The sequence below is a fragment of the Lathamus discolor genome, chromosome 1, assembly GCF_037157495.1.
Source record: "Lathamus discolor isolate bLatDis1 chromosome 1, bLatDis1.hap1, whole genome shotgun sequence".
NCBI classification, from domain to species: Eukaryota; Metazoa; Chordata; class Aves; order Psittaciformes; family Psittacidae; genus Lathamus; species Lathamus discolor.
In genome coordinates this window covers 87,516,276-87,543,345 of record NC_088884.1, presented here as the reverse complement: position 1 = coordinate 87,543,345, position 27,070 = coordinate 87,516,276, and the positions used below count along the sequence as shown (strand labels likewise).

Here is a 27,070-nt window from a genome sequence, read left to right as displayed (position 1 = left end):
ACAAATCCATACAGCACCCCAATGTGCTTAAAACCAGAGGTTTGATTTTCTTCTGGCACAGATTCAGACTCTGCCTGATCCTCTTGGGATCAGAGAGCAAGCACAGCCTGGCACCTGCAAGCCTCCGAAGCAAGATAACATTGGATCTCTGACAGACACATGCCATGCCACTAGACACTTCCGCTATTGGGTACCAGGAGGTATCCAAGTTTTTCTAAATCTGAAGACAATAATATTAGCTTACAACAGGGCAATGACACTTAACCCTTCAGTGTAACTCAGGCTTCATCCCGACTCCCGGCTTGTAAGGTTTTATTTGGGTTTTTGGTTTTTTGGTTTTGTTGGGGGTTTTTTTAAGATACGTTTAAGTTTTTCTGAATACATTTTCAAGTTTAGAAGCAAGTTTTGGAAACCCAATGCTTAAATTACTTTGACACATGCAAAGATCTCTCTGTAAGAAATTAATACAATAAAGCAATGAGAAACCTAATTTGAATAAAAGACTAGAGTTCACACTTCCAGTTAAGCCAGGCTTAGTGAAAACGGCTCTGGTTTCTCTCCCACTTAACTACTCCCACCAACAGCGTAGTTGTATCTCACTTGAGTCTTACAAAATTATTAACTACTTTGTGAAGAGTGGTCAGTGCACTAGGAATAAGGATCACATGGAGAGGGGGGAAAAAAGCTTTAGGGACATATACAGGAATTAGTTTACTGTAAGCTCCAAGAAAGAGACTGCTTCTATTCCTTTCAGAGGAAAGGCATAATCAATGCACACAGAGGTCTGGGGGGGGGGGGGGGGGGGGGGGTGTGTTGTTGTTTTTTCTTTGTTTTTTATCTAGCATAATAAACATAGTTTATATTTCCTGGAAATCTAAGAACAAGCCAAAACATGGCTATACTGTTTCACCCTTCAAATGCAAGGATAACAATGATTTCTTCAGCACAGGCAGGAAACATGCTGCTTCGAGTCTTTATAGGCTTTATGAGGTTTTTGGCTTCTTGCATGATGAACATTCAGATCATTTTAAGTTAATAAAGAATTGGAAGTTTGAGGTCAGCTGTTTAATAACTTGGCTTCAAATCATTAACAGACTGCTGGAGCTAAAACTCAAATGGACAAAACTAAGATTCCTGCTCTATTTTTGTAGTACACAGACATAAGAACATGCCCACGTGTGGCTGAGTTCAAGGGGGTTTGAGAGGCTGTTCACTGTCATGCTGTCAATGGTTACTACCCTACCAGTCAGACCTTCAAAGGTACTACCTTTTTTGCCCCAGAACATCATCCTCTGCAAACTGACACAGTTCCAGATCCTGATGCTCTGAAGAGATCTCTGTGGCTCCTCGGGTGTCTCTAAGAAAGTTCACCTTTTGACAGAGACCCTCCTCAACTCTGCTTAATCTTCTTGCTGAAAATCACTGCTTTGGGTGGCCCCTATCCTTCCATAATGCTGCTTTCATATTACAACATCAAATAACCCCTCAAGGCATTCAGCTGTCAAGCTGATTTTGCCAAGAGTAGATATATCAATGTACTTACTGTGTCATATTTATATTCTATTCATGAATGTCTGATTGTAGGGATCACATATTTATTCCAGTCAGATATCCAAGACCTAGACTCTTCAGAGTAGGGTCCCAGAGCACAGTGAGCTCTGCATGCTGCAGAGTTATGTGTCAGCTCAGTGGCAGAGGCAGTGGCATTACAGTGGTGCCGGATAAAACAACAGCCTCTCTAACACTGAAAGGCTCAATCTTCTCTCAGTGCTTGGCTAACACATTTACAACATACTCTGGGGTTCATGGGTTCATGGAAATGAACAGGGCTAACAGTTGATCTCAGCTCTGAGGACATCTGATTGTCTTTGGATGAACAAAGCCAGATGAGGATGGAGTTATATGGAACACAGTGGCATATAAAATCACTATCTGATTTGGACTATGAGCTCTGCCTCTTCCTGTTAAGGCAACATAAAAAGTCAATAGCTCTTTAGAAGATGCTGAAATTTTTGAAAGCTTCTTCCCTGTGCAGTTGCTGGGAGGGTGTGTCTTCCAGTTTGGAATTTGATCCATCTGAAAATGTCATTCTCAGTCCTGCAGGCGATACCTTGCTTCTAGCCATTACACATGTCCGTACAAGCGAAGAATCTGAACAAGCTGCCACTGGAAATGCAAATTCAGGCTCTGAAATAGTATTGTCCCAGCTGCTACATCACTGGAAATGTACCACGCTGGCAGGAGGCAATCCCCACTGCAGGAACCCAGTCAACCAGGATGTTTATCCAGCTAAAGAGCTGTAGAAGAAAAGGATAGTCTTTTGGCCTGTGGGCTGGACAATGTGCTCGCCCAGGTCTGTGGAGAGCACAGGTTATAACTGGTGCAGGAATGAGAGTAATTTCAGGAGTGAAATGCTACGCAAAATTCATTGAGGAGAGAGGAACTGAATCTGAGCAGTAAAAGTCCAGCTGTTCCTGGAGGCATATGGACAGAGAGCTGGATGGTCCTCCCCTGGAGGTCCTAGTATCTGCATAGGTCCTCACTGGACCCTGCGTGCTCTGCAGTAGTCAGCTTACTAGCGCTGCAAGAGCTACTTGTTACAGCAGTTCAGAGCAAGGCACACTGAATTTCATAGAATCACAGACTCACAGAATGGTTTGCGTTGGAAAGGACCTTAAGATCATCCAGTTCCAACCCCCTGCCATGGGCAGAGATGCCTCACACTAGAACATGTCGCCAAAGGCTCTGTCCAGCCTGGCCTTGAACACTGCCAGGGATGGGGCATCCACAGCTTCTTTGGGCAACCTGTGCCAGGGCCTCACCACCCTCACAGTAAAACACTTCTTCCTTAGATCTAGCCTGAACTTCCCCTGATTAAGTTTGAACCCAACACCCCTTGTCCTATCACTACAGTCCTTGATAGAGAGTTCAAGCCTTCATTTACAGTAATGAATTTCAGACACCTGTGTAAAAAATTAAGGAGTATCTGGTGAAATAGCTAGCTCAAAGCCCTACCAAGGCCAGTTTGAGCAACCCAGTCTAGTGGAGGGTGTCCCTGTCCGTGGCAGGGAGTTGGAACTGTGTGAGCTTTAAGGTGCCTTCCAATCCAAATTGTTCTGTGAGTCTAGCACTCTGTGATTCTAAATCCCCCGAAATTGAAGACAGATCAATGACCATTTTTACATGATTGATACGAATGATCATGTGAATGACTAAACAGCTGCCAGGGAGGTACTGGAGAAGGGTGCCTGCTAGTGCTAATGGCTTGGGCTGCAAGGAGTCCCCAGCCCAATGTGGTGGCCTTGCACTGGCCCCTGCTAGCTGCTGCAGCATGATGTGTGCCCTAGAGACCTAATGTGGGTAACTCTACTTCCCAGGGTGTCTGGGACTGCCACTTACTAGATTATGTTATATATCTATTAAGAAAACTTTCTTTAAACTCACTTTGTCTGCTTTTCTTTGTTTATTACTAAGAGCAAATTCAATTGTCTGTGTAGTTAAAGAGCTAAGACACTCCAATCCTCGTGCCTCATGTTTTTTCTCTCCAGGAACTTACCTCAAACACCCACATGTGCATGTGACTGCAACACAAATTTAACAAGCTGCCAGGGCCTCTGCAGAGTGAAAATACTTTTAACTATATGGTCATCAAATATTTTCAGAATACTTTGTCTAATTAATGCAGTACCTGTTCCAACACCAATACTTACAACTCAAATTTCGTAACTGTAAATTTGTCTTGCAATATGTAATGTTTTAGGCTTAACTTCCCAGGTGAAATAATACCAAAATGGCTTTTGGTTATTTTCAGAAGTTGCTGTGAATGTGCAAATCATGTCTGCCAGCTCTCACTTAGCTCATCTGGCCTCATCTCCTCTGATTTTCTTCACCATTGTTTTTCACCAAGTCTCTTTCCAGATAAACATGTTCCTGCAAGCCTTCCCTGGTACACAAACTGAGTAAATGCTGTTGCCTTCACAAGTTTGCTGTAAAAATGTATCCTAATAAAAGTCATTTCAAATGCTCATCTCTTACCTTACACTGGCTTTGTTTCTTAATCTCCTTTTTGTGAGTGTTTTGACTTCAAACACTTCCAGTGACACATTTTTTATCCCTCTTCCTGGTCTCCCAAGCATTAATAAAAATTACTAGTCCAATATAAAGATTAATATTTAGTTAATTTTTATTATTAGTTATTAAAGTTTTTATTATTATTAGGGGTTTTTTTTACGTTATTAAACTTTATTATCAGTTGTTAAACTAATTGAATTCAGCAACACTAATCTAGGAACACAGCTAGGAACCCTGAGTAGGCCCTGTTCTATAGCTCCAGGATGATTCAGGATGCAGTGGAGAGGAAGTGCCACAAGGTGGGGGCAGCCCCAAAGGCTTTTGACTGGAGCCTTTAAGGACAGGATAAGGGGGAATGTCTTCAGGCTCATAGAGGGGAGATTGAGATATCAGAAGTTCTTCCCTGTGATATTTAAGGTCCCTTCCCACACAAACTATTCCACGATTCTTGATTTGATTGATTCACGATTCTGGAAGTCATCAGCTGATGATGCTGTCAGGGGCAGCAGATGAAACGCTGGAGAGCACAAATGTGGATCTTTTGTCTTGGGACATGCCTGTCAGTCCTGCCTCATATCAACCAGGTGAGGCTTGTAGATGGAGGAGCGCGACTGGGACATGGGTACCAGTGGTGTCCAGGTGGGGCAGGGTTCACACACTTTCTAGGGTAAAAGACAGCTCAGCTGCCCACGTAGTAAGTTCGATGTAGAACAAACCTGATCCTAAGTAGTGGCTTATTTTTCCAGGCTGCTTTTGTTAGATACATACCACTATTGCCAAGGTGTTAAAGCGTATTTCCCACTTCACTACGGTGAAATCTTTAGAGGGACATGTAGGTACTGGCAGACACTTGCTTCTTCAGGCTGCAGTTGCTGTTTGCTTAGGAATTCCTCCAGTGTTGCTGTTGGGCTCCTACTGAGCTGCAGACTCGTGTGTCCAAACACCGGCCTGTGGCAGCACTGTGTGAGAATGTTTGCAAAGCGCTTCCCCTTCAGTGAGGAGCTGTGTTCTAGAGAAGCGTGTGTTGTCGGCCTACAGAGCCCTTGAGAATGGGATGCTGCCTTTCAAGCAGAGAACTGTGGGGCCTGCAGTGCATCAAGGCTGTCTTAGGATGCTGTGATCCAGCTGGGTTGTGAATCCAGCCTGCTGCTGGAGAAACTGCAGCCCTGGATGCTGTCCTTGTGTGTAGTACTGGCCCGCAAAGGGGAGGCGAGGCAAAGGTGAAATGGTTTTGAGTGTAAAGGGGAGGCAAGGTGAAAGTGATGACTATAATCGTGAGAGATGGCCAAAGATCCCTGGTCTGTGGTAAGGATCTTGTTCTGTTGTTTGCTGGCAGAGCAGAGATGTGACTTTGAAGAGCAGCTGGAAAATCAGCCTGTTGAAGCTACTAGAGTTACCTCAAGGCCTTTACGAAAGTTTAGTCTTCCTGTTCCCTTCCCTGTGACTACTGTGACATGCTTTCTGTTCCTCCTTCTAATTGCCTGCATCAACAGTAGGTGAGGATTCTCCGGCCTAATGGATGTACGAGATCACACAAGATGAGCTGAGCAGTCTTCTCTGCCCTCGAAAGCCTGTGGCTCTCCCATTTGTTTTCTCCTCTCTTCTTTCTCAAGACAAGGATCACCGTAACCCCAAAGCTTATGTGGCTGGTGATGGGATGATCAGAGGCACAGTCCTTGTGGCACAGGTGCATGGGAGCTGTCAGGAAAAGTCCTGTTGCTGATGGTGCTGCTGCTGGGACCCTCCCTGCCCCTCCCCAGTCCTGTGTGCTTGAAAACAGACAGCAAAGCCAAGGCCTGAAAGTCTGCTGCTGGGCAAGGTCTTGCTGACAAATCGTGGTGCTGAGAACTTCCTTGTGGGGCATCAATCACCGCTCAGGATGGTGTGGCTGGGAAGGGATGAGCATTCCCTCTCGCTCCTGATGTGGGCAGAGAGGAAGGGCACCGGCGCGGTCTAGAGCACAAGTGGCCTGTTGTCCGGCAGACCGAGTGTTCGTAGAATCCTCGAGTGGTTTTGGTTTGGAAGGGACCTTCAAACCATCCTGTTGCAGGCCCCCTGGCTCTGCACTGCTCTGCCAGTCTCGACTGTATTTGCAGCACTGGCAGCCAGTCGCAGTCTGTCTGTGACGGACAGCCAGCCGCTGGCCTCTGGCTGGCAGAGGGAAAAGCGAGGCTTCTGCCACCATCCCAGGGGCTTCGTCCTGGTGGCAGGAGCTACATTTCCTCCAGCCTGCTGTAGGATGGAGTGCCCGATAGGCAGTGAATGATGCTGGCCTTGCATCCTCCATGGCTCACACCAGAGCTGCTGCCCACTCATGTTTCTCTGTGTTTCCAGGTCACAAATTGTGACAGGTCTGCCACTGATCGAGCTGTGGAATTCAGTGGGTGAGGAGGTGCGTGTATTGATGTATGTGCTTTTCATCACTGTTAGGGTTCACGATTATACAGGCTTTATATTGCTTAGGAACTTCCTGATGTTTCTTGCTAGTGGTTTGTTCGCCTTTGTTCTTTCTGTGTTCTGTCACCTTCTGGTGTCCATCAACAGAACTCTGGTAGCATGAGGGCTTGCATAAAGGGCATAAAGGACATAAAGAGCTTGCTAGCTGCCTTTACTACTAGCGGAGTAGTTGTCAACCCTTGATGACTCTTTCTGCAGAGAAAAACAAAGGAAGAAACCGTTTTCTGCACTGTCACAATTATTTTGGCAAGATCTTGCAAGAAGCCCCCTTTACACCGGAGAGCGGAGTCTTGTGGTCCATTGAAACATGCCAACTGTTACCATTTCAGTTCAAACACATCTTTCACCTCCTCTTGGTGAAAGGCGGGGTGTTAAAATCCGTAAGGACAGATACTGTGGCTTTAAAGCAAAACATCCTCCCTGGCCTCTCCTCCGAAGTTGAATGGAAAACCCTGCAAAATCTTAGGGTTCACTTGAACCTAGCAAATGCCCCTGCAACTGTGGTTGCATTTTGTTCAGGATTTCTAATTGCCCATGAACTTCGCATCTGCTTTTCCTAGAAGTTACATTGCTTGTCCTTTTTTAATGGGCTCTGCTTATGAAATTAATCATAGAATCAACGAGTTTGGAAATTACTTTTAAGATCAACCATTACCCCATGTCCTCGGTTCAGATGTGACATTATTTTTCTCCTTCTTACTAGCTGTGCAGTGCTGTGATTTCAGCTTTAGTCTGAGAACAATGCTGGTAACATACTGATGTTTTAGGTGCTGCCAAGTAGTGCAGCAGCTTTGTAGCCTCCATGCTCTGCCAGTGAGGAGGAGCACAAGAAGCCGTGAGGGAGCAGAGACAGGACACCTGACCCAAACTAACCAAAGGGGTATTCCATACCACAGCACGTCATGCCCAGTATATAAACTGGGGGAATTTACCTGGAAGGGACGTGATCACTGCTCGGGTAGGGCAGTATCAGTCGGCGGGTGGTGACCAATTGTATTGTGCATCACTTGTGTTTATTTTTTTCCCTTCCCTTTTTAGTTTTGTATTCTCTCCTCTTGTTATTTCCCTTATCATTGTGATTATTATTAGTAGGTTTGTATTATACTTTAGTTATTGGACTGTTCTTCTCTCAACCCTTGTGGTTTAAATTCTTTCGATTCTCCTCCTTGTCACTGGCGTTTGTTTGGCCCTTTGAGCTGATGATTCCAGAGAATTGTTGAGCATGGATGTTTTCTAGTACTGCTGTCTTACTAACTGTGCTGGGTCTCCTCCCCAGGTGTCAGAATAGGAAGCAGGTGCTACACAAGGGCAAATGCTGGATATTTGGGTACCAAAAGAAAGGTCACAAATTCCCATTTTGATAGTCAGTTTGTGACTTTTTGATGCAGTAGAGAGTTACAGCTCTGGGGCTGATCATTGCAACTCTGGCATCTGAGGGGACGATGTGCTTGCCTGCAAGGTCCTTAAGGAAGGAGCCTTGCCCTGTAGCCCACCAGTCCCCAGGCACTGGGAGTTGCCTGCAGAGAGGAAAGGGAGTTTGTTACTGCCTTCAGTGATGTCAGGGTGCCCTAACAGGGTGAGTTATTGTACTAGGTATGAAAAATTTCCATTTCGGTTCCAGAGATCAGGCTGAGGAGGTTAAAAAGCCATGAAGCAGACTGTTTCCAAATAAAGCTAATGAAATATGAAATAACAAACAGATAGCAAATAGATTTTTTAATAGAAAACATTCAATAATACATTGTTAGGAATAATGACGCTCTCACAAGCACATTCTGTGTATACAGGATGGAGGTTTTTCCATTTAGCTGAGTAAGGAGCTAATATGGCATACAACTGAGTCCCTGTACAGAGCAATGAGTCTGTGACTAGCTCTTAATAAATTAATAGCAGGAATGGAGAACCCAGCAGAAATTAAATAAATTATCATCATTTTCTCTCTGGTATCAAACCTACACAATAAATACATTTATAAATACCATGGAAATCACAATAAATAAATACCAAACCGACTGTCTTACAGGTTCCATAGGATAGATACTCAAAGTGAGAAATCCCAGCTCCCAGCACAAGGCTGGCTGTGGTTCAGGAGCCTGCTGTTGACACAACGTACTAGCGCGCTCCAGGGGAGCAGGAGGAGATACCAGTTTGCTGGTGTTTCAGCGAAATAGTGTAAACGAGCCGTGCTGCGAGTGCCGTGCACGTCCCCAGCTGTTTTTGGCTGAAGTGGCTGCCAAGGGTCCTTCATTTCCTTTATCAAACCACTTTTCCTATTCAAGCATCTTCAGTGTCAATGAGCAGGCAACACTGCCCATTCCAAAAGGCTTTCTTAAATAGATGCAGTGAAATCATTCAATAAATATATAACCAAATCCGCAGGAAACAGAGTAACACTGATGGAGGAGGTGGCAGATGCACCCTCTTCAAAAGATGCTTTTCCCAAACGCTTCTCTCAAGGGAGGAGTGGGGGCAGTTCCCAGGTTTGTTTGTCCTGATGTTTCTCAGAGTGGCGAGTCAGAGTTGAGTTGAGCCCTAGGAAGAGGTGAGGGAAGAGAATCGTTTAAAAGGAGGTTCAAGGATAGTTAGCACTGCTTAGCATTGACCAAACAGTTGAGTGGTCTGTTTGCCACTCTGTGGGCTGTCCTGAGGCATGGAAACAAGAAAGGTGACGTCTCAAAAGCAGTTACTGAAATCCTAGTGTGTGCATCTCTGATGCCCAGCTAGGAAACTTCTGCTGCAGGAGTTCCTGCATTTTCTTGCATCAAGAAACTCGTTAATTCAGAAATAGGATTTGTTAACATGCGGCACTGTAAGGAAGGAAAAGATGCATTTTTTTAAAGCCTCGTTTTTCAAAGGGAGCTGAACATTTCTGAGTTCCTTTCCTTCCAGACCAAATTGCAGGTACTCAAAGGTTTGAGTACTCAAAGGTACTGACGTATCAGCTCGAACAAGGACCTTGCGGCAGCCAGACTCTAGACTAATTCTGAGACTAATTCTGTAATTAATCAGCAAGTTTCCTTGGTTTCTTGTATCTGATGAAGAGAAAATGGGAAGTACTACTAAGAACTGGCCTTCTGGGGAGGTGTAGCACTCGGCTGCCCAAATGGAAAGGGAATGGGACTTACTTGGCCAGAATTGCCTTTACGATTATCTGCACCCAGGGAGCAGTGGGCTCCAAGCACACCTCTCTGCCATCCTTCAGAGTAGCTCTGCAAAAGAAAGATTCAAGAGAAGTCAGGAAACCACTGCATGGGTCAGTTTTACTCACAGAGTGCTAATACTGCATTTGTAGAAGAGTGTAAATTCACCCCAGCTGCTCCAGATTAGGCTTGGCCGATTTGGTTTATGTGTTCCACAGCAGAGGAAACTAAAACCACCCAGGAGCTGTGTGACTCTGTGCCTGCTCTCAAAGCAGCCATGCATTCCCCAGACCTTCTTCAATATATGTGGGTGCTTGGTTTGAGTTGGTTTACATAAGTGACTGAAACCTCCAGCGCTGAGGAGGCTTCAGCAGGACGAGAATTTCGACCTTTCAGTCTCTCCTCCATGCTATTTAAGACCAAATTAATTTCATTTCTTTCCCTCTGTCTGCTTCTGGGAACTTATTTTTTCCCTCTGGCGCCAACCCAAACTGTTTCCCAGGAGGTTTTTTGCTTAATAAATAAATGTAGCATTTAAAGGGAGGGCGCTGTTGTCTCGTATATCAAGAACTGCCCAGTCCTTGAAATTAATGTTTTCCTCCCAGAAATATTTAATATGTCCAATGACAGATAAACAGTGACCAGTTTGGGAATCCCTAAGGTCATAGAGACGATGAAGAGCATGGTGTATTACTTAATACTGCCTCTCTCAAAAGAATAACCAAATCCGATCCCATCGTGTTCATGGTTAGGAAGTGTGAAAGCCCCAGAAGCAGGAGGAAGGTGAAGAAGAGGAAGGCTCCTGCGGAGCTACTTACATGACTTCAACATTCTTGCAGTGGGGGCCGCTCTGCGTGAGCTTCACATCTTGAATGGACTTAGGAGGGATGAACTTGGAATGAGTGGCTATGCACTGGCAACGGAGCTCAGTTCCCATCCTGGCCAGGGTCTTAGCTGTGGGCAGGAAAGGAAAGACATGGTTGGAGAGGTGCTCCTACCCATTGCTGGGTCAGACATAAAGCTCAACTTCCCTGGTTTATCCACATTCTCAGTTAAAAAACAGTATTTGTCCCAGCTGCCTAAATCAGTCCTTATGGAATAAAGACGAGTTGCTTGTTTCAAAAGAGCTGATGCCCAAGTACATTAAAAACTAAATGAACGCATCCTTTTGAAGTAAACTACATGGTTTGCGTTTACTTGTACTGGCCGCACTGTACGGTTAGTTGCATCATTTCAACATGCGGATTGACAAACAGGTGACTACACAGAAGCAGGGCCCTTGAGTTTTTCATTGCTGGAGGCTTGTCCGTGCCTGTGTGTTCACATTTGTTCTCTGTTCCCAGCTGTATATTACTTGCTCGAGGCAGTATGATCATTAAGTGACAAATATGAGATCATAAGCTCTTCATTATGTGGGAAGGAAGTGAAACATTCAGACACGTAAGAAGGAGATCCTGGCTCTCTCTGCTAACGCTTGGAGTGAAAAATAGAAGCAAGGCAAATTCAAGTTGCATCCTTGAGGTTTTTCCCACAAGATGTCAGTAACTCGTCTGCACAAGGGCTGTGTGCAGCAAACCTTCGGGCTGCAGAGGAGTTGCTGCGAATCTCCTGAGGGAAACTTCCCCAAACCAATGCAAAGCTACCTCAGTGCAAGGAAAAGCATCTCGGAGATGCCTACGCAGCGCTACAGTCCTCAGGAGGGATTCACTCACCCTGAGAGACAGCCACGGAGATCAGGCAGAAAGCCAGGACAGCCACGAGTTTGCCGTTCATCGTTGGGCAAGGAGCTGCTGCTGGATGGGTTCTGTGGAGCAGTGAGCTCTTCTGTCCCGAAGGATTGCTGATGCCTCTCCGGGTGATCCATGTGGCTTATATAGGGCTTTGCGCCCCTCGCCTCTGCCGGGCTAGCACGGGGATTGCGTGAGAGGAATTTCCCAGATGCAGTACAAATGAGTCACATGACTGTTGTGAAACGGCTTCCTAGATGACGAGGAATTATTCTGCCAAGAACGATAGAATGTATTAATTTATCAAAATATGTAAATAATAGCCACGCATTCCTGTGTCTGGTGTTGGCTTTTGGAGATGCCGTGCCTTTTCTAATGCATACCCCGATTGAGTAATACAGCTTTGTGATGGCTTCAGTTACATCTGTGTTATAACTCCTTATCACAAGTGATAACTCTTCCCTGTGGAGGTGCCAGCTCTATACCTGAATCAGTGAATTTCTCATCTCCATTTCTGGCGGTTGCTTCCACTTACCTGATCCTCAGCCACTGGAGTGGAAGTGGGGCAGTGCTGAAATCACTGAGAAGATTTTTCACTGGGCTCAGGATTTTACCTTGGCGTTACTTTGATATCAATGATTTTAATTCTTTGCTCTGCTTTTCATTTTCAAGGTGCGTCTTACAGAGTCAATTCATCTGTGCTACTGTCAGTTCAGGGGAGGACCTGAGGCTGCAGTCTTCAAAGCTTCCTGGGGAAAGCAGATGGTAAACTCTGAGCAGTTTGGAGACTCTTGCTGCATTTGTCATGTCACACATATTAATGAATGATGAACAGAGGAAGCTTTGCATGCAGGCTAAACAGCATGACCGCAGAACTGCCATTGCTTCTGTTTCCTTTGTAAGTCTAGGTATTTTTAATGAGTCTTGTCTGCCTTCTTTTTCAGTGACCGTAACCGTAGGTCTTAGCAAAGGGAAATAACGACGCAGTACAGCACTGCTGGAGATACTTCTGCTCAAGAGCCTTGCTGCAGGAGCACCGGCTCTTTACTCGCTGGGGCTGGTAGAGATACTTCCTTTTGAGGGTGACAATTTCAGGGGAAGACTTGGGATTAAATCACAGAATCCCAGACTGGTTTGGATTGGAAGGGACCTTAAATCTCATCCAGTTCCAGCCCCCTGCCACGAGCAGGGACACCTTCCACCACCCCAGATAGCTCCAAGCCCTGTCCAGCCTGGCCTTGAACACTGCCGGGGTGGGCAGCCGCAGTCTCGGGGCACCCTGTGCCAGGGCCTCGGCACCCTCTCAGGGAAGAACTGCTGCTACGTTGCTCAAGCAAAGATTTGGGGGTTTAACCCATCTCAGGAGAAGCCTTTCTGTTTCAGTGCTATGAAAACGTTGCCTTTTTGACTGTGATGCATTTTGCTGCTTATCTCCAACCTCAAAGCTCCACGTGTTGTGATCTGTGCATTGATAGACGTGCTTCTCCCCAACTCTGGGGAGCTCGTAAAAGCTCAATTATCATTAGCATGTACAGCATTATAAGGTATTTATAGTAATACTTTAAGAGCTTGCCCATGATTTACTATGGTTTACTGTGCGCCATTTGTCCTAAACTTACTTGAAAAGGGACCTTTGTGATGAAAATTCACTTGTTTCCCAGCACTGTCTCAGCTGGCCCAAGGGAAGATGCCACCAAGTTTGTCTTTCCTGCCAACTGATTCCAGTTCTGACCTCTGAGCTGTGTCTCAGAGAGCTTTCCGTGTGCTCTCTGCAGGCGTGCCAAGGAGAGGATTTTACCAGGTACTGGAGGCTGTGTTTTGCTGCCATGTTGTCATGCTGAATTCACAGGACGGTTTCACTGGAAGCAGGCTGTGAATGTTGGAGCTTTAACCAGTCTACCTGGGACAAGGGTTTGCTGACTCTTCTCCTGTGGGCTCTCTGTTTCTCTGTGTCTCTACAGATGTATGCGCACCCGCAGGGCAATTAAATGGCATTAGGGATCCCACTTTTCTCTGTGCCTGTTTGCAGCTTTGTTATCTAATCTTGCGGTGTGACAAAATGTCATTAATGCCCGAGGCAAAAGAGACGAGAATTCCCCCTCAGGTCCCCAAGGAAAACCAACGATTGCTTGTCCTCGTGACCACCAGGCTCAGCAACTTCCTGAGCGTGCCAGTAACAGATCTGCAGAAATCCCCAGACCAGAAGGGGAGCCGGGAGCCTGTTTGACCTCTGTGATTAACCTGCCCCTGAGCGAAGAGATCTCTTCAGAGCAGGATGTTTCCAATGAAAAGAGTCCACCGTGTTTGCTGAGAGCTGAGGCGTTTTCTCTCCCTCCACTTCTTCTCTGATGGGACACAGCCCCATTGGGATTATGCGGAGGGGGTGTAACAGGGACAATAGAGGCATTGAAAGGTGAGACATGAGATCGGGCCCAAAGACCAGTACTCCTAACCTGGATTCCTGGGGACGCCCAAGTCCTCCCTCCATCCCGTCTGCTCTTTGTCCGGGATGTCACCCCAGCCCCTGCCTATGGGAACCCCAACTCCATTATCTGATTTCGTGAAGCTGATACCGCTGCAAGCAGATACCTTCCGTGACTAAACCCATTAAAAGCATGTCGGTAACCTACAAAACAACAGTTAGGCAATAGTTCAGTAACTGAAAGACGGATGAAAAGGGAAGTAAATACTTCCCTTGGCTGTGTTTGAAGGCAGGGTATAGGATGTGTTCTCATGATGCGGGAGGGAAACCAGTGGGTTTTCTTTTTCCTGACTCGTAGCCCTGTCTAATGCACGCAAAAGTCAATATTTTCTGATCTTGTAAAGGATCATTTAGAGCCTCTGTATGTAGCAAAGGACACCCAAACACAGCGGGATCAGTGGGGAGGATTCGTGCGTGCTCTGGTGACCAGGATAATCAGAGAGATGGGGGAAGAGCTGGGCTCCAGCCCCTTCCTTGTTTCAGCCACCCAGTTCCAGAGGACTGCTCCAGCCCGTGGGCTGCTTCAGTTTCTCTCAGTAAGAAAAGTCAGACCCTGTCTCGGTTTAAACAAATGCAAGCCTCTCCCCTGAGGAGCTGTGCGCACAAGACCGCAGCAGCCCGGGACACGAAGCTTTAGCTCGAGCGAGGGTTCAGCCCGTGCAAGGTGACCTCTGCCAACCCCTGTCTCCTGGGCGTCCTCTCTGCGGCCACTCTTGCTCCCCAGGGAAAATAAAGCCCTCTCTGTCTGCTGAAACCACCTCCCGTTCCCCACAGAGGGCTTGGCGTTTGCCTGCCGTTCCTCTCCATCTGCCAAGAGCCAAAGGTAAATATCGGGCTGGGAAATAATCCCTTGTGCTGCTCAGGGACTGGGCACAGTGCTGTGCAAACACTTGTGAGGCACGGCAAGGGGAGCAGGAGGGCTCTGAAACATCTGCCTTTGGCTTGCTCTAGGAGGAAGAGGCAGCGTAGAGAGCAGAAAAAGCCTAGGTCAGCTTGTGATTTTCCATCCAATGAAGCGTGTAAATACAGATGGTGACGTGCCCTCAGTCAGATCATGGCAAGTTCTGGGCTTCCCTGAGCCCCTGTGCAATCACAGAGCAGCAGTACAGCTTTGTCTTTTAACTGACGTGTTTATAAATACAAGAGTATATATTTATGTGACTTCATATTTATTTGTGATATGTATTTCATTTCATATTCACATGTTCTCTGCATGAAAACTGTCTATTCTCTATTGTGGCTTCCAGTCAAAAAGCTGTCGTGGGTTAAATGAAATGTTTGTTTGATCCAATTCAGTATCAAAAGTCACTGATGATATTAATATAACGTATAGAGCAACAGCAGAAAATGATACCTTAATATTCACTATAATATTGACATAAAACATTACCAAATATTAACAAGTATTAAAAACAAACTGGATCGACTTGGTTTTAACAGAGAAGACACTAAGTCCAGCCAGTGAGTTGTTATGGACGGGCAGCTGGAGTTCTTGCTCATTGCTTTAGCTGCGTTTCCCTGTCCTGAGCTTGGCAGGAAGCATTTTCGGGCTGCGGCAGTAAGATATGGAAGTGGCAGGACGAAACTAATGGGAAGTTTTGAGAAGTTTATACCAGGAACTTCTGATTTCATTACAAGTGGTCAGCAGGCATCATGCACATCACGCATTCATCTCCGCCTCCCAGAGGGTCTCTTGCTGCAACCCTTACTGCCTACTTTATGAGTCCTTCATGGTCTTTTTCCCTTTAGTCCACCATTTGCCGTGACCACTCACTTCTGAGCTGATAATTGCTGCTAGAATCCCAATTTAAACTTCCTATCCTCAGAAACTAGATTTATATTGCCAGGCATAAACCACATGTAGCAAACCATGATGGGAAAACACCTTTAACATCCTTTTTGATGATAGAAAGAAATTAATAGTGCATTAAGCTGATGTTTAATGGCAAATGCTCCATTCCTGGCAGTGTTCAAGGCCAGGTGGGACAGAACCTTAGGAGACATGGTTTAGCGTGAGGTGTCACTGGGGTTGGAACTAGATGACCTTAAAGTCTTTTCCAACCCTAACCATTCTGTGACTCTGATTTAACATAACAAATACATAAACTGCAAAATTCTTTCGCAAAGCAGAAAAACGTGGCCTATTAGAGTATCAGGTAGAACTAATATGAAAGAAATACTATTGCCAAACATTTCCCATTCTGCTAAAATAATGTCTTCTCTTCAGACCTATGACTTCTGAACTTCTTTTTGTATATATATACATGTGCATCTCTACCTCCATCTTCCTATCTATAAGTGAAAATACAGCGCAACAGATATCACTTCAGAAACAACACAAGTAATTTAGTGTCTCCAATTTTAGATGCTCCCTTCTTAGAACAATTGATGAGACATAGTGAAGAACCTCATAGGCGGTAATTTAGGTGTCAGGCCACGCTTGCTTGCAGCTGTGCTGCAGGTACCTCCAGTGAAAGACTGCTTGGCTAAAGTAACTAATAAAGACACTCCATTTCCTTCAGTCAGTCACATTTTAATCAGCATTCCCCGTGCCGGTAAGTGGCAAATCCCATAGATCATTTTACACATACGTTGCCACAAAAGCTCTTTTCTGGGTATAGAAAATGAAACTTTGGTCTCCGTAGAACTCATTGCTGCAGCTGCCAGAAGCAGCTGGTACAGGATCTGTGCCACTTCCTCAGTGCTGGTTCTTTCATGGAGAAGTGGATGTGAATTCACTTCTCTTCTGGCCACCTAGAGGCACCTCACTTTTGAAAGAAAGAGATGCAGTTTGCTTCATCACCTCTTGTATGGAGCATCTGTTCATCTTTGTGGCACTACCTTCAGCCTTTCCCAAATCTAATGTGTCTTCTTGAAGATAGGAGCCAGGGGCTGCACAGTTGGTGAATCTTGAAGTTGCTCAGCAGCATAACAAAACCTGGTAGTTCTTATTCAAGCCCTAGTAACTCCTAAGATCCTGTTTGCATGGCTTGGGTTTCTGGGTGGGTTTTGCTTGGATTTGAAGCTTTCTCACTGCTGAGCCCTGATGTGATGCCCCTGTTGTGCAAGTAGGCATAATCCCAAACGCTCTCTCCTGTGTGCTAACGGTCAGCCTAGAATGCCTTGTTTTCAAACGGGCTTTGTAATTTGTGCCTATGTCAATCACTTTGGCTACTTTCTGAAGTGAATTTCACCTGGAGTTTCTTGCCTAACCAATGTGTCTCCTGCAGTGCTTCAGCAGTTCTGCATGGTTGAGCCTAGTCTTGGCTACTCTTCATTTAGTATCGTCAGCATACTTCAGCTCATAGTGAATGACCTTCCTAAGCCAAGCGGGACCCCACAAAGGTGGTGTAGGAATCCATGCGTGATGTCTCTTTATCAGAAAAAGCTGACTTTTTCATTCTGCCCCTCATTTCTGTGGATTCACCTCTTAGCTATCCATTTCCAAGTGTTCTTTCTCAGCCTCCTTATTTCTAATGTTTGGTGAGGCTTGTGAAGGGCTTTCAGCATGACAAATTGACTGTGGGGGACCTGCGGCACCCATAGGCTTGTTGTCACCTTCAAAGAACCGTGACAAGTACATGGAAGCCTTCCTTCCAAGCTATGCAGACTCTTCCCTACTATGTGTTTGTTTCAATGTTTACTAACTGTATCCTTTCTATTTCTACTTTAGGTAAGGCCGTTGAAGGGTAACTAATTTATTCTTGTCCTTACAGCACTAAAACACATTCAATAAGCTTGAACAACTTGATCCATTGCAGAGAGCATTTTAGAGATAGATAAAGCAAAGGAAGTAAGTAGAATCAGGGGAAAAAGAACCACCAAGCAACTTATCAAGTGTAGTAAAGTAGCAGAAGGGGGGTCTGCTCCTTGACATTCTCATCATCAATGGTTTCCTCTCGTTTCATATCCTTGAAAAACTCCGAGGTGTATTTCTCCTTGACTTTTCTTTGAGGGGTGATTCAGTGTTGCCTCTGGCCCTGTAAGTAGATGAAGTTCAAAGGGAATTCAGAAATCTAATAATGAAATCATTTTCATCAATACAAGCTACAAGGAGAGCACACAAGTTGTTAATGACCTATTTTTACTGTATCAACCCAATACATATGTGCAAAGACAGCAAAATCCTGTATTTACACAAGTGCTGCTCCAACAGAAAGGCATTCCATAGGCCTGTGCTCGAAGTGCGCTCAGTAGGAATGTGATTGTCCCCATTTACAGCAGTAAAGGCTGATAAGCATAGAAATGCCAGCTCTACACCTGAATTATGGGGTGAGTCTTTTAGAGCCTGGTTTTTGTAAGGGTCAAACACGCACCCAGATTGTGCCACCTCTCACAAGGTTCTTGGGCGCATCATTTAACTCTGGCCTTTTAGGTGGCTTAACACAGGGCAGGTGGATAAAGTGAGGAGCCGGGTTTAATCCTCAGGCATTTAGGAATACAGATTTAGACAGAAGCATTGACAAGAACTCCTAGTGCCTGAAGAGGGAGAACAGTTTCATGACAAGAAATGAAAATACGCCTTCTAAAGCCAGGTTTCAGCAGAAGCAGATCCAGTAAGGAAAATATCTCACCTGGCCAAAATGGCCTTCACAGTGAGCCGGACCCAGGAAGCAGAGGGCTCCAGGCACACTGGCCTGCCAGATCTCAGCGTAGCTCTGCCAAGGAAGAACAGGGAAGGTCAGGCTAGGGGGGCCCTCATGGGTCTGAAATCGATCTAGTGACCAGGGAACTGGTGGCAGGCCTGACAGAACTAGGGAGAATTATTTTCCCAGAGTGTTTTTGCATGCGGGCATTTGGGTTTTTCATAAATGATGTCACTGTAGGCACTTGTGATGCAATCTTTTTAACGAGCCTGATGATTTTTTATTAGGTTTCCTGTTCTCTATCTGGTCAAAGCTTAGCAGATATTTCAGGAACTTGATTATCTTGGAAAACTGTTTCCTTTTTTTTAACTCAAACCTGGCTGAAATTCCCATTTACTGGTGAGGTGGAACTGGATGACGTGCAATGCTGCATAGAGGGTGCGATTGTGCTGGAATTACTCACGAAACCATAGTGAAAGCACAAGAACCTGAAAGCCCCCCTCTGCTTACAGGAATGCACTGATTCCCTGGCGGTGTTCAAGGCCAGGTCGGATGAAGCCTTGTGTGGGATGGTTTAGTGTGAGGTGTCCCTGCCCATGGCAGGGGGGTTGGAACTAGATGATCTTGAGGTCCTTTCCAACCCTAACTATTCTATGATTCTATGATTCTATGATTCAATTCATGTGAACAGCTCCTGACATACTTTTAAATTTAGCTGACCATGTCTTTTACTTTGTACTCACTTGGATTTTCTAATTCCCACTTCTCACACAGGAAAATGCTCGGTATACAATTCTGACATAGGGAACAGCTTGTGGCACTTCAAACTTTGCCACATGCAGACCAAATTAGTGGAAACTGCTTGAATTCATGTCAGTGGTTTCAAGATTATATCTTCAATTGATTCTTCATTGTCCAAATTAGTAATCGTGCCCTGCATGTGTTATGGGATCTAATTCTTTCCTCTGAAGATGGGTGTAGTGAAGATATAAGCACAGAAAGAATTCTAAAGTACTGTCTGGAAGTGACTTGTTTGCAGGGGATTATCTCATTCCCTTCCTAGGTCTAATACATTATACTTGGTGCCCCGTGAGGCCTTTGCAAGGGGTACATTATTCCAGCCAAAGTAAATAAGTACCCAGGCTGGGAAGCACCAATTGGCTTCCTCCGGTTGAGTGCAAGACTGTATTTTGCAAGAGTGCTCACATGATTTCCAAGTTTTGGCAGTGAGGTCCTCTTTGGTTTAATCTCACATTCTGGATGGCCTTGGGGGGGATGAACTTGGAACGAGTGCTGTCACACAGGCACTGGAAGCTTTTCCCATCTGCCTTTGCCATGGCCTTGCCTGTAGAAAAAAAGAAGTTATGGGGAGGTAAATGAACATCATCTCGTGCTCCTGTGAAGTAAAGAGTATTTGTTCCCTTCTGTCAGTGTTATTCTTGTTGCTCAGCTCCTATGATGTGCTGAGAACTTCGAGGTAAAATAAAGTTACATTTTCGCTATCGGCGTGCAAAAGCATTTGAAATTAAGCTTATTTCTAAGTGAGAATACTCAGGTGTTTTCCCAGTGCATTTGTGCCTGGCCAGAATTTACACCTAAACTGCATCCCTTGGCTAAAATAGCCTAACATCACATGTCCACATATTGTTGACAAGTTTCTGCCATGATCGTCTGCTCATAGCCTTTACTCTTTTCTGCAAATTCCATGGTTCTTCCTTTGAGGAAGTGCTGTCATCAACCGGCTTACCAGGAATAGAAGTACAATTAGGAGAAAGTTGTCATGTGGAAAAGATGTACGAACACGTTGAGAAAAAAGGTCCTCTTTGAATTCAAACGTTCCTTAAAATCTAGGCTGAGACATCTATTATGGCATAGGACTAAAGTAACTTTCTGATGGAAATAGATTTTACCCTTGGAAGCAGCCACAGCATCCTAACAGATGCAAATACGAGCAATCCTTGTAACTTCTGAATGACAGGATGTTGAAGATACACATCTCTGGCAAAAAGTCACCATTAACACAGCACAAGCCCTCTTGGGTGTATGTATCCATTGGTTATGTGAGTGTTAAGAAATCATTTTCTTACCTTCTGACCCCACCATGAAGACCAAGTAGAGAACCCAAGCAGCAGCAGCAGCTCTGTCACCCATTGCTGTGCAGAAGTCTGCTTGACCAGCGTCCTGCTCTGCTTGCTTTCACAGTGGGTTTTGTCTGGGAAGGGGCAGGCCCAGCAGCCACTCCAGCACAGCACAAGGGCTCTGTACGCTCGCGTCTCCTAACGTGCGAGTGTTGCGTAAGAAATCCAGATCTCTGTGCGGTCCGCTCAGAGGCACTTCAGAATTCCGTAACTTGCTTCTGCTGCAGCGCGTTTCAGACATTTCTTTAAATGGTGATTATCATCCATCCCCTTCTGCTTGCACACCTGCATGGGAGCCTAGAGCTGGGAATCAAGACAGTATTAGCACGCATGCCCCCGAGCCAAAATAAAGAGGTCTTTTCGCCCTCTCTGAAGGCAGAATTTCTGTTCAGCTTCGTTGCATGGTTTAAATGCCTTGTGCAGAAACTTTCACCCAACGTCACTACAGGAACTCTTTATCCCAATCTTATGGACTGTATCTTGACCTGACCTAATGAAGTTGTTTAGTCCTATGAGAGCAGGACATAACCGGTTTCTGTTCTTCTCTGACAGGATTTTGTCATTTTCAGTTTGGCTGAAGGGATTTAGATGCCTAACTCTGTACTGGAAAGCTTCTCCAGTCAATGAACAGGAAACGAGGAGCTTCAAATGACGGAGGCATGGCCACCTTAAGCTCTTCTGAAAATGGCATTTGTTCAGCATGTGAAAAGAGAAAGTGTCTGACAACAGGAGCTGCAATAGCACCTGGCTAAAATAAGCACTTGGGAAGTTACTGTTTGCTAACATGCACCCAGAGTGATCGCAGGGGTTTGTGACAGGAGATAAACACTTGTCCTAAGGGAAATCATTTGTATCGTTCACTCACTGGGGTACTGGATAGTCTGATTTTTGTGAGGTGGAAACAGGTGATCTCAAGGAAAGAAGCTGGCCCAAACTGTGAGCTGCGAAAGTATGCTGCCCGTATGAATTTCAGTACTAAAATTGAGAAAGCAATTGGGTTTTGAAAAGAAGGAGCCTGCCAAAGGAGAGCCTTGGTGTTGTATGGAGGGGAGATGGCGGTTTATGCTGGCCACAAACAGCGCCTGGCTTTTGCTCGGCAGGGAGCGGGACAATGTTTTGGATGTGTTGGCTCAGAGAATTGACTAGTTCAGACCTGCTTTTGTTGTTCAGTGTAAAAATAGTTTGCCAGAAGAACTGGGAATTTCATGGAGTCTGACTTCAGCTTTGAAGGGAGAGTATCGGCAAAGCAGAAACAGCATGGAAGATCAGGTAGCCATCATCCAAAGAGCTGCAGTGCTTCTCTCAGCAGTCTCTGAGAGCACCAGAACAGGGTTTGGGAGCACGAGGGTTCTTGTGTTCCTAAGGAAGGCATGCTGTGAGGGCACACAGGGCCAAAACGTGGTACTTCATCATTTCTGGCCAGCCTCTGAATCATGTCTCACCTATGGGAGAAGAGCCCTCCTGTAGCCATGATCAGCTCCCATCTCTTCACTGAGATTTTGCTGGTGATGACGGCAATACGCTTACCATAAGTGTCTGTACAGCAGCTGAGCAGGTGCCAGTCCCTTAGGATACACATATAATTTTATTGGCACGCATCTAAAGGGGTTCTTCCCACCTCTCCCCATTCCTGGCTGATATTTCTGACATGCTTGCCTCCAAATTAGATCTCTGAAAGACGCCAGCTTGTAAAAATCACTTGGAAACTAGGAAGGCTTAGACAAGTAAGGCAAGTCTGGACAAACCTTTTCCCCCTTTGTCTCCTTTCCATGCTGAGGATGAGGCCTATCAGGCTGTAGAGCAGTTCTGTGGGACAGTGGCAGCGACAGGGACAGGGGGCAAAGTGGGGTTTGATCGGTTACCATCCTGCACAAGGTCTTGCTCAAACGAAAACCAGAGCCTCCCTTTTTACCTTGCACTGTGAGCAAACACGAGCTGTTTGTGCAGAACATGGAGTGGATCCTTAGTGGAACAGGCTGAAGCAAAACAAATATCGAAACCTTTGCTCAACTTTCACATTTTCTCAGGTGTTCACTGCTTCTCTTCCAGTCTGTCCCTTGGAAATCGCTGCGTCACAGGCAAATGTGTGTCCATACAATCGGAACTCTTGGGCTTCCTCCTGATGCAGTCCTCCCTCCTCACTGCAATTCAGGAGGATGCTCAGTGACTTCCATCATGTTTATCGGATTTCCCTGCTTATTCAGGTGAAGGAAAAACCTTGCTCAGCACCAGGTTCTCAGCTGACTGAGAGCTGTCTGAGCACCTCCACCTCTATGGCCTTGGAGCTTCTGTGACTGACCGTTACTCATTCATTACTTTCTATCTGTGAGTTTTATCAGCCAGAGCTCTGAAAACACCAAGTCTGACAAGAAAAGAGGAAGAAAGAACACAACTTTTATAATTCCTCCTACTGGAAACCATCTGCATACACCAGAGGCAGTAATTTACTGTTGCAATAAACCACCCCTTGCCCTTTGGTGAACCCATCCCATGGTGGATGAAAGAGAATGCAACCTTTTTTTCAGGTCTGTATTTCAATACAGAAATTAGTGACACACAGTACTGAAAACATCTCCACAAACATTTATTAGGCGCATATCAAATATGTTCTGCGTGAATAAATAATGACATCCTTATGCAAAAGTAAAAATAAATATATAAATAAATAAATAACGTGCCTCTTTCTAACCAAAAGATGGCATTAAATAGATCTTTAGACCTTCACAACAGTAATTCACAATAAATAATATCTTGAAAATGATGACACAAAGCCCAGTGTCTCAGAATTCTGATGTCCTAACTCTGCAGGCTCCCTCTTTTGGTCAGTAGTCCGCTCTGAGCAAAAAGTCTGAGCAGCAGTGGCCTAAACTTGACGCTCCCCTATCGATGCTTTCCTGGAGAGAAGGAGTTAGGTGTGTTCTTTTCCTAAACAGCAGAAAGGGAAGGTGTCGTTTAGCGAAAGCTCTGCACTGATCCAGCTGTTTACCAAACCTTACTCCAGGATCTCTCCACATCCTTTCACAAGCCATTTCTTCTGCCTGCATTTTTCTGGTGTCAGTGAGTCCTCCCCTACGTAATGTGACCTCTGTAAAACACTTAAAGTACTGTCGTGAGCTAACTACGAAACCTGATCTAGTTCAAGAGGTCCCTGCTTATTGCAGAGGGGTTGGAACTACACGACCTTTGAAGGCCCCTTCCAACCCAAACCATTCTGTGATTTTGTGATTCTAAATCCAGGGAATCCGGGCACTCTTGGTGCTGTTAGAAGCGCGAATATAGGCAGCAGGAGGAGGTGAGCTGCCAGAAGCTGGATGGGCATCTCCATCTCTCTTTTGCCTTGCTGCAGGAGTTAGGACGTTTTGTCTTCTTTGTCTTAGGACACTGTCTCAGGTTTGGCGTTTGCCCTAGAAAGAAAGAAAATGGAAAAGGAGAAGATTAGAACTTGCCTGTGGAACAGGTATCACTCCCTGGAATAAGATGAGATCCACACTAAGGGTCTGTGCTTCTGTGTCCAAGCCCCTTAAAAGCTGTAACTGAAGCTAACGGCTGCTTGCACATTGTGACCTTTCCACAAGTCCTCAGTCACTGGGGGCTTCCACGGCTTCTCTTGGGACCTTGTGGGCCTGGTTTCCCCCACTCATCTAAATGCTGTTCCTTGCTTTCTACCATAGCAAGCAAGAGAAAACCCCTCAGTTAATGCCTGGTTTTCCTGAGCACTGAAGCTGCAGGTTTTCAATGTGCTTGTGCCTTACAAGAGGTGCAGCTACCGTTCACATGGGGAGTGGTATAAGGGATCCAACCTCATGCTGATGATTAAGGATGGAAACAATCCCAGTTTATCCCATTAGTGAACAGAAACATCAGTAGCTGCCTGAGGAGACTGAGTCTGTGAGAACTTTGCACTGCACGTGTTTGCTGCCTCGACTAAAACACCGCTTTCGGATAAGCCATGCTCGCTGAGAACAGGCAACTCACTTGTCTAGGATTGCCTTGATGATGAGCTTCACCCAGGGAGCGGTGGGCTCCAGGCAGACTTCCCGGCCATCCGTCAGGGTAGCTCTGCAACAGAGAAAGGAGGAAGGGAAAAGGTCAGGTCTGTTTAGGGAAGTCCAAGGCAATTTCCCTTTCCCCTCCTATCATCATTCTAGGTGTACACTGACATTTTCTTCACTTCAAGCTGCAGCAGCTGAGGCTGTAGCCTAACATAAAGGTTTGGGGGTGGGGGGGTGGGGGGTTTTAAAGGTTTCTTATCTTCTCAAACCTGTCTGAATGCATTAAACCATTTCAGGACTCTCATGCTTTCCAAAACCGGTTCTTTCCCCCGTCCCCTTTCACCAGCTTGTGAGGGTACTTAACTCAAGGGTTAATTCTTTCCATCCTCTTTCACAAACTGTACTGACCAGTCCACAGGAATTTTGCTACGACAGAATTTCTGGAGCTGTGACTGGGTTATATGATCCGTGTGCTAAGGGAGTTTCTTCACTGACTTGAGTAGAGCTGGGATCCCTTGGTTTGACCTGGCCATCCCATTCATGTTTCGATCACTCAGCATGGCTCCTGCATGAAGTTAATTTCTCATCTGCTGGTGGAATTCAGAGTTTTAGAAAGCTCTTTGCTGTCTGATATGAGCTTAGGTTGCAGTGTTTGCATGGGGTGTTTGAAAAGTGGAGTTGTCAAGACAAGACAGGCTTTCTAACACGTAGTGTGCTCTCTGTCACAGCAACAGCGCTGCTGGTCTGCATTCTGAGCAGCTGCCCGCAGGCTCGCTCCATCTGTCCGTGAACCCTTACATCACCCTGAGTGCAAAATCTGCCTCCTTCTCGTTAAGTAATTGGGAGGATATTGCAAAAGCACTTACATGACTTCGACGTTCTTGCAGTGAGGTCCGCTGGGGATGAGGTTCACGTTGTGAATGAACTTGGGATGGATGAACTTGGAATGAGTGCCTATGCACTGGCACCGGAGCTCCATTGCTGAGCGTGGCAGGGCCTTACCTGCAAAACAAGAAAGAAAAATAAGGTGCACTCTTTTCCTCTTTCCACAGCAGAGAAACATGGAATCACAGAACGGTTTGGGTTGGAAAGGACCTTAAGATCACCCAGTTCCAACCCCTGCCATGGGCAGGGACATCTCACACTAGCCCATGTCACCCAAGGCTCTGTCCAGCCTGGCCTTGAACACTGCCAGGGATGGAGCATTCACCACTTTGGGCAACCTCTGTCAGGGTGTGTTCTTTTCCTTGCAGTATTAGAAGAGTTATTTGCTGCACAGCACAGTACCTCTGCCGTCAGCATTTGCACATGCAATTAGGAGAGCTTGAGAAAGGAATTCTGTACCTTCTGTTCCCATCGCTGATATGAAGAGAAGGATCAGGACCACAGCCACAGCCTTGCCTGTCATGATGCAGGAGTGTTTCTCCCTTGTGTTCCACAGGCCTGGTGCTGTGATGAGGTGAGCCCCAAAGGTGGCCAGTGCTGGTGCTTTGGGACCTGCTGGGTTTTATACTGCCTCAGCCTCCCTGGCACGCATGGGTCATGCCAATGGAAACTCCAAACCTGTAACATGCTGCTGTGCCATGAGTCACGGGTGAGTGGGCAAGCCCCTTGCCCCAGATGACCATGAAACTGCTTTTCATTAACAGAAAACACTTCATTAATCAATGAAATAAATAGAAAAACACAGACTCTGTACACAGTTGCCCTGGACTTAGCTCTGTGGAATGTGTGTGTGTGGGGGGGGGGGGGTTGTAATACTCTTATTTCTTGTCATCATTTTCTTCTGTATCTTTGTCCTTTTGACGTTATTATTATCTTACTCCTTGTGACCTTCCACTTCTAGTAGAAGGCATTCATTCTGTGACTTTCCATCTGTGTCTTTGGGCTTTCATTTCTTTTCCTTTTAAGACACAATAGAAGCAGCAGCTAGTACTTTGTGGAAATGATAGGTACTGGAACTGGATTTTAATGACATCCCCTTGTCCTTATATGCAATTACATTAAAAAAAATAAATCTTTGTTATATGCTAGGATAACTTCTGCAGAAACGGTATTTTGGGATACATTAAGCCTAGCATCACTGAAACAAGCAACAGAATCCAGATTGACACATACTGAGAACTATTATTATGGTACGATAAATTGCTTTGCCTGATCAGATGGAGGTTTTTTGTGGATGACTGCTTCTTCTGAAGCCAAAGCTTCTTGGCTGTTTGCCGCTTTCAGTCTGGGCGGAGGGAAATTGTAAAAGCTGCTGGAGGATTCTGCTTCTGCAGTAAATTGAGGCACTTCTGCAAATTGAAATTTGATCCTGTAAAGAGATTTCTTCTGATTTTGATCAAATTAAAGGAAAAGTGAAGAGGGGATCATGAAGAAGGTTTATTCCCATCAAGTCAGAGATGTACAGCCATTTTTATTAACAATAGAAAATAAAACTAAAACACAAGGAATTCCATTATTGTCGTTCCACCAGG

At 45.5% G+C, this 27,070-nt stretch overlaps 3 protein-coding genes across 3 annotated transcripts; all 3 read right to left on the bottom strand.

Annotated features, from left to right (window-relative positions):
• Positions 1-8,229: 8,229 nt before the first annotated feature.
• LOC136017109 (interleukin-8-like) lies at positions 8,230-11,576 on the bottom strand. The gene is given in 5 exon segments (XM_065685119.1): positions 8,230-9,060; positions 9,654-9,737; positions 10,487-10,622; positions 11,381-11,450; positions 11,452-11,576. Coding segments are annotated over 5 exon segments (402 nt in total). The 5' UTR covers positions 11,533-11,576; the 3' UTR covers positions 8,230-9,029.
• Positions 11,577-17,628: 6,052 nt separating this feature from the next.
• LOC136007245 (interleukin-8-like) lies at positions 17,629-20,699 on the bottom strand. The gene is made up of 4 exons (XM_065665167.1): positions 20,551-20,699; positions 19,670-19,808; positions 18,452-18,535; positions 17,629-17,857 (listed from the first exon to the last, which is right to left on the bottom strand). Exons 1-4 carry the CDS (start codon positions 20,612-20,614, stop codon positions 17,782-17,784), a joined length of 363 nt encoding a protein of 120 aa, XP_065521239.1. The 5' UTR covers positions 20,615-20,699; the 3' UTR covers positions 17,629-17,781.
• Positions 20,700-23,164: 2,465 nt separating this feature from the next.
• On the bottom strand, positions 23,165-26,089 carry LOC136007244 (interleukin-8-like). Its single transcript, XM_065665166.1, has 4 exons — positions 25,938-26,089; positions 25,460-25,595; positions 24,577-24,660; positions 23,165-24,005 (listed from the first exon to the last, which is right to left on the bottom strand). Exons 1-4 carry the CDS (start codon positions 25,999-26,001, stop codon positions 23,975-23,977), a joined length of 315 nt encoding a protein of 104 aa, XP_065521238.1. The 5' UTR covers positions 26,002-26,089; the 3' UTR covers positions 23,165-23,974.
• Positions 26,090-27,070: the final 981 nt, after the last annotated feature.

What these genes read in the sequence shown, in the direction of transcription:
- LOC136007245 (XM_065665167.1), bottom strand. Translation starts at nt 20,614, where the DNA reads ATGGGTGACAGAGCTGCTGCTGCTGCTTGGGTTCTCTACTTGGTCTTC. An exon ending in CTTCATGGTGGGGTCAGAAG is followed by an intron (nt 19,809 to 20,550) that starts GTAAGAAAATGA and finishes TTTTTTCTACAG; the next exon opens with GCAAGGCCATGGCAAAGGCA. An exon ending in GTGAAGGCCATTTTGGCCAG is followed by an intron (nt 17,858 to 18,451) that starts GTGAGATATTTT and finishes ATCTACTTACAG; the next exon opens with GGCCAGAGGCAACACTGAAT.
- LOC136007244 (XM_065665166.1), bottom strand. Translation starts at nt 26,001, where the DNA reads ATGACAGGCAAGGCTGTGGCTGTGGTCCTGATCCTTCTCTTCATATCA. An exon ending in ATCAGCGATGGGAACAGAAG is followed by an intron (nt 25,596 to 25,937) that starts GTACAGAATTCC and finishes CTTGTTTTGCAG; the next exon opens with GTAAGGCCCTGCCACGCTCA. An exon ending in ATCAAGGCAATCCTAGACAA is followed by an intron (nt 24,006 to 24,576) that starts GTGAGTTGCCTG and finishes CTTTCTTTCTAG; the next exon opens with GGCAAACGCCAAACCTGAGA.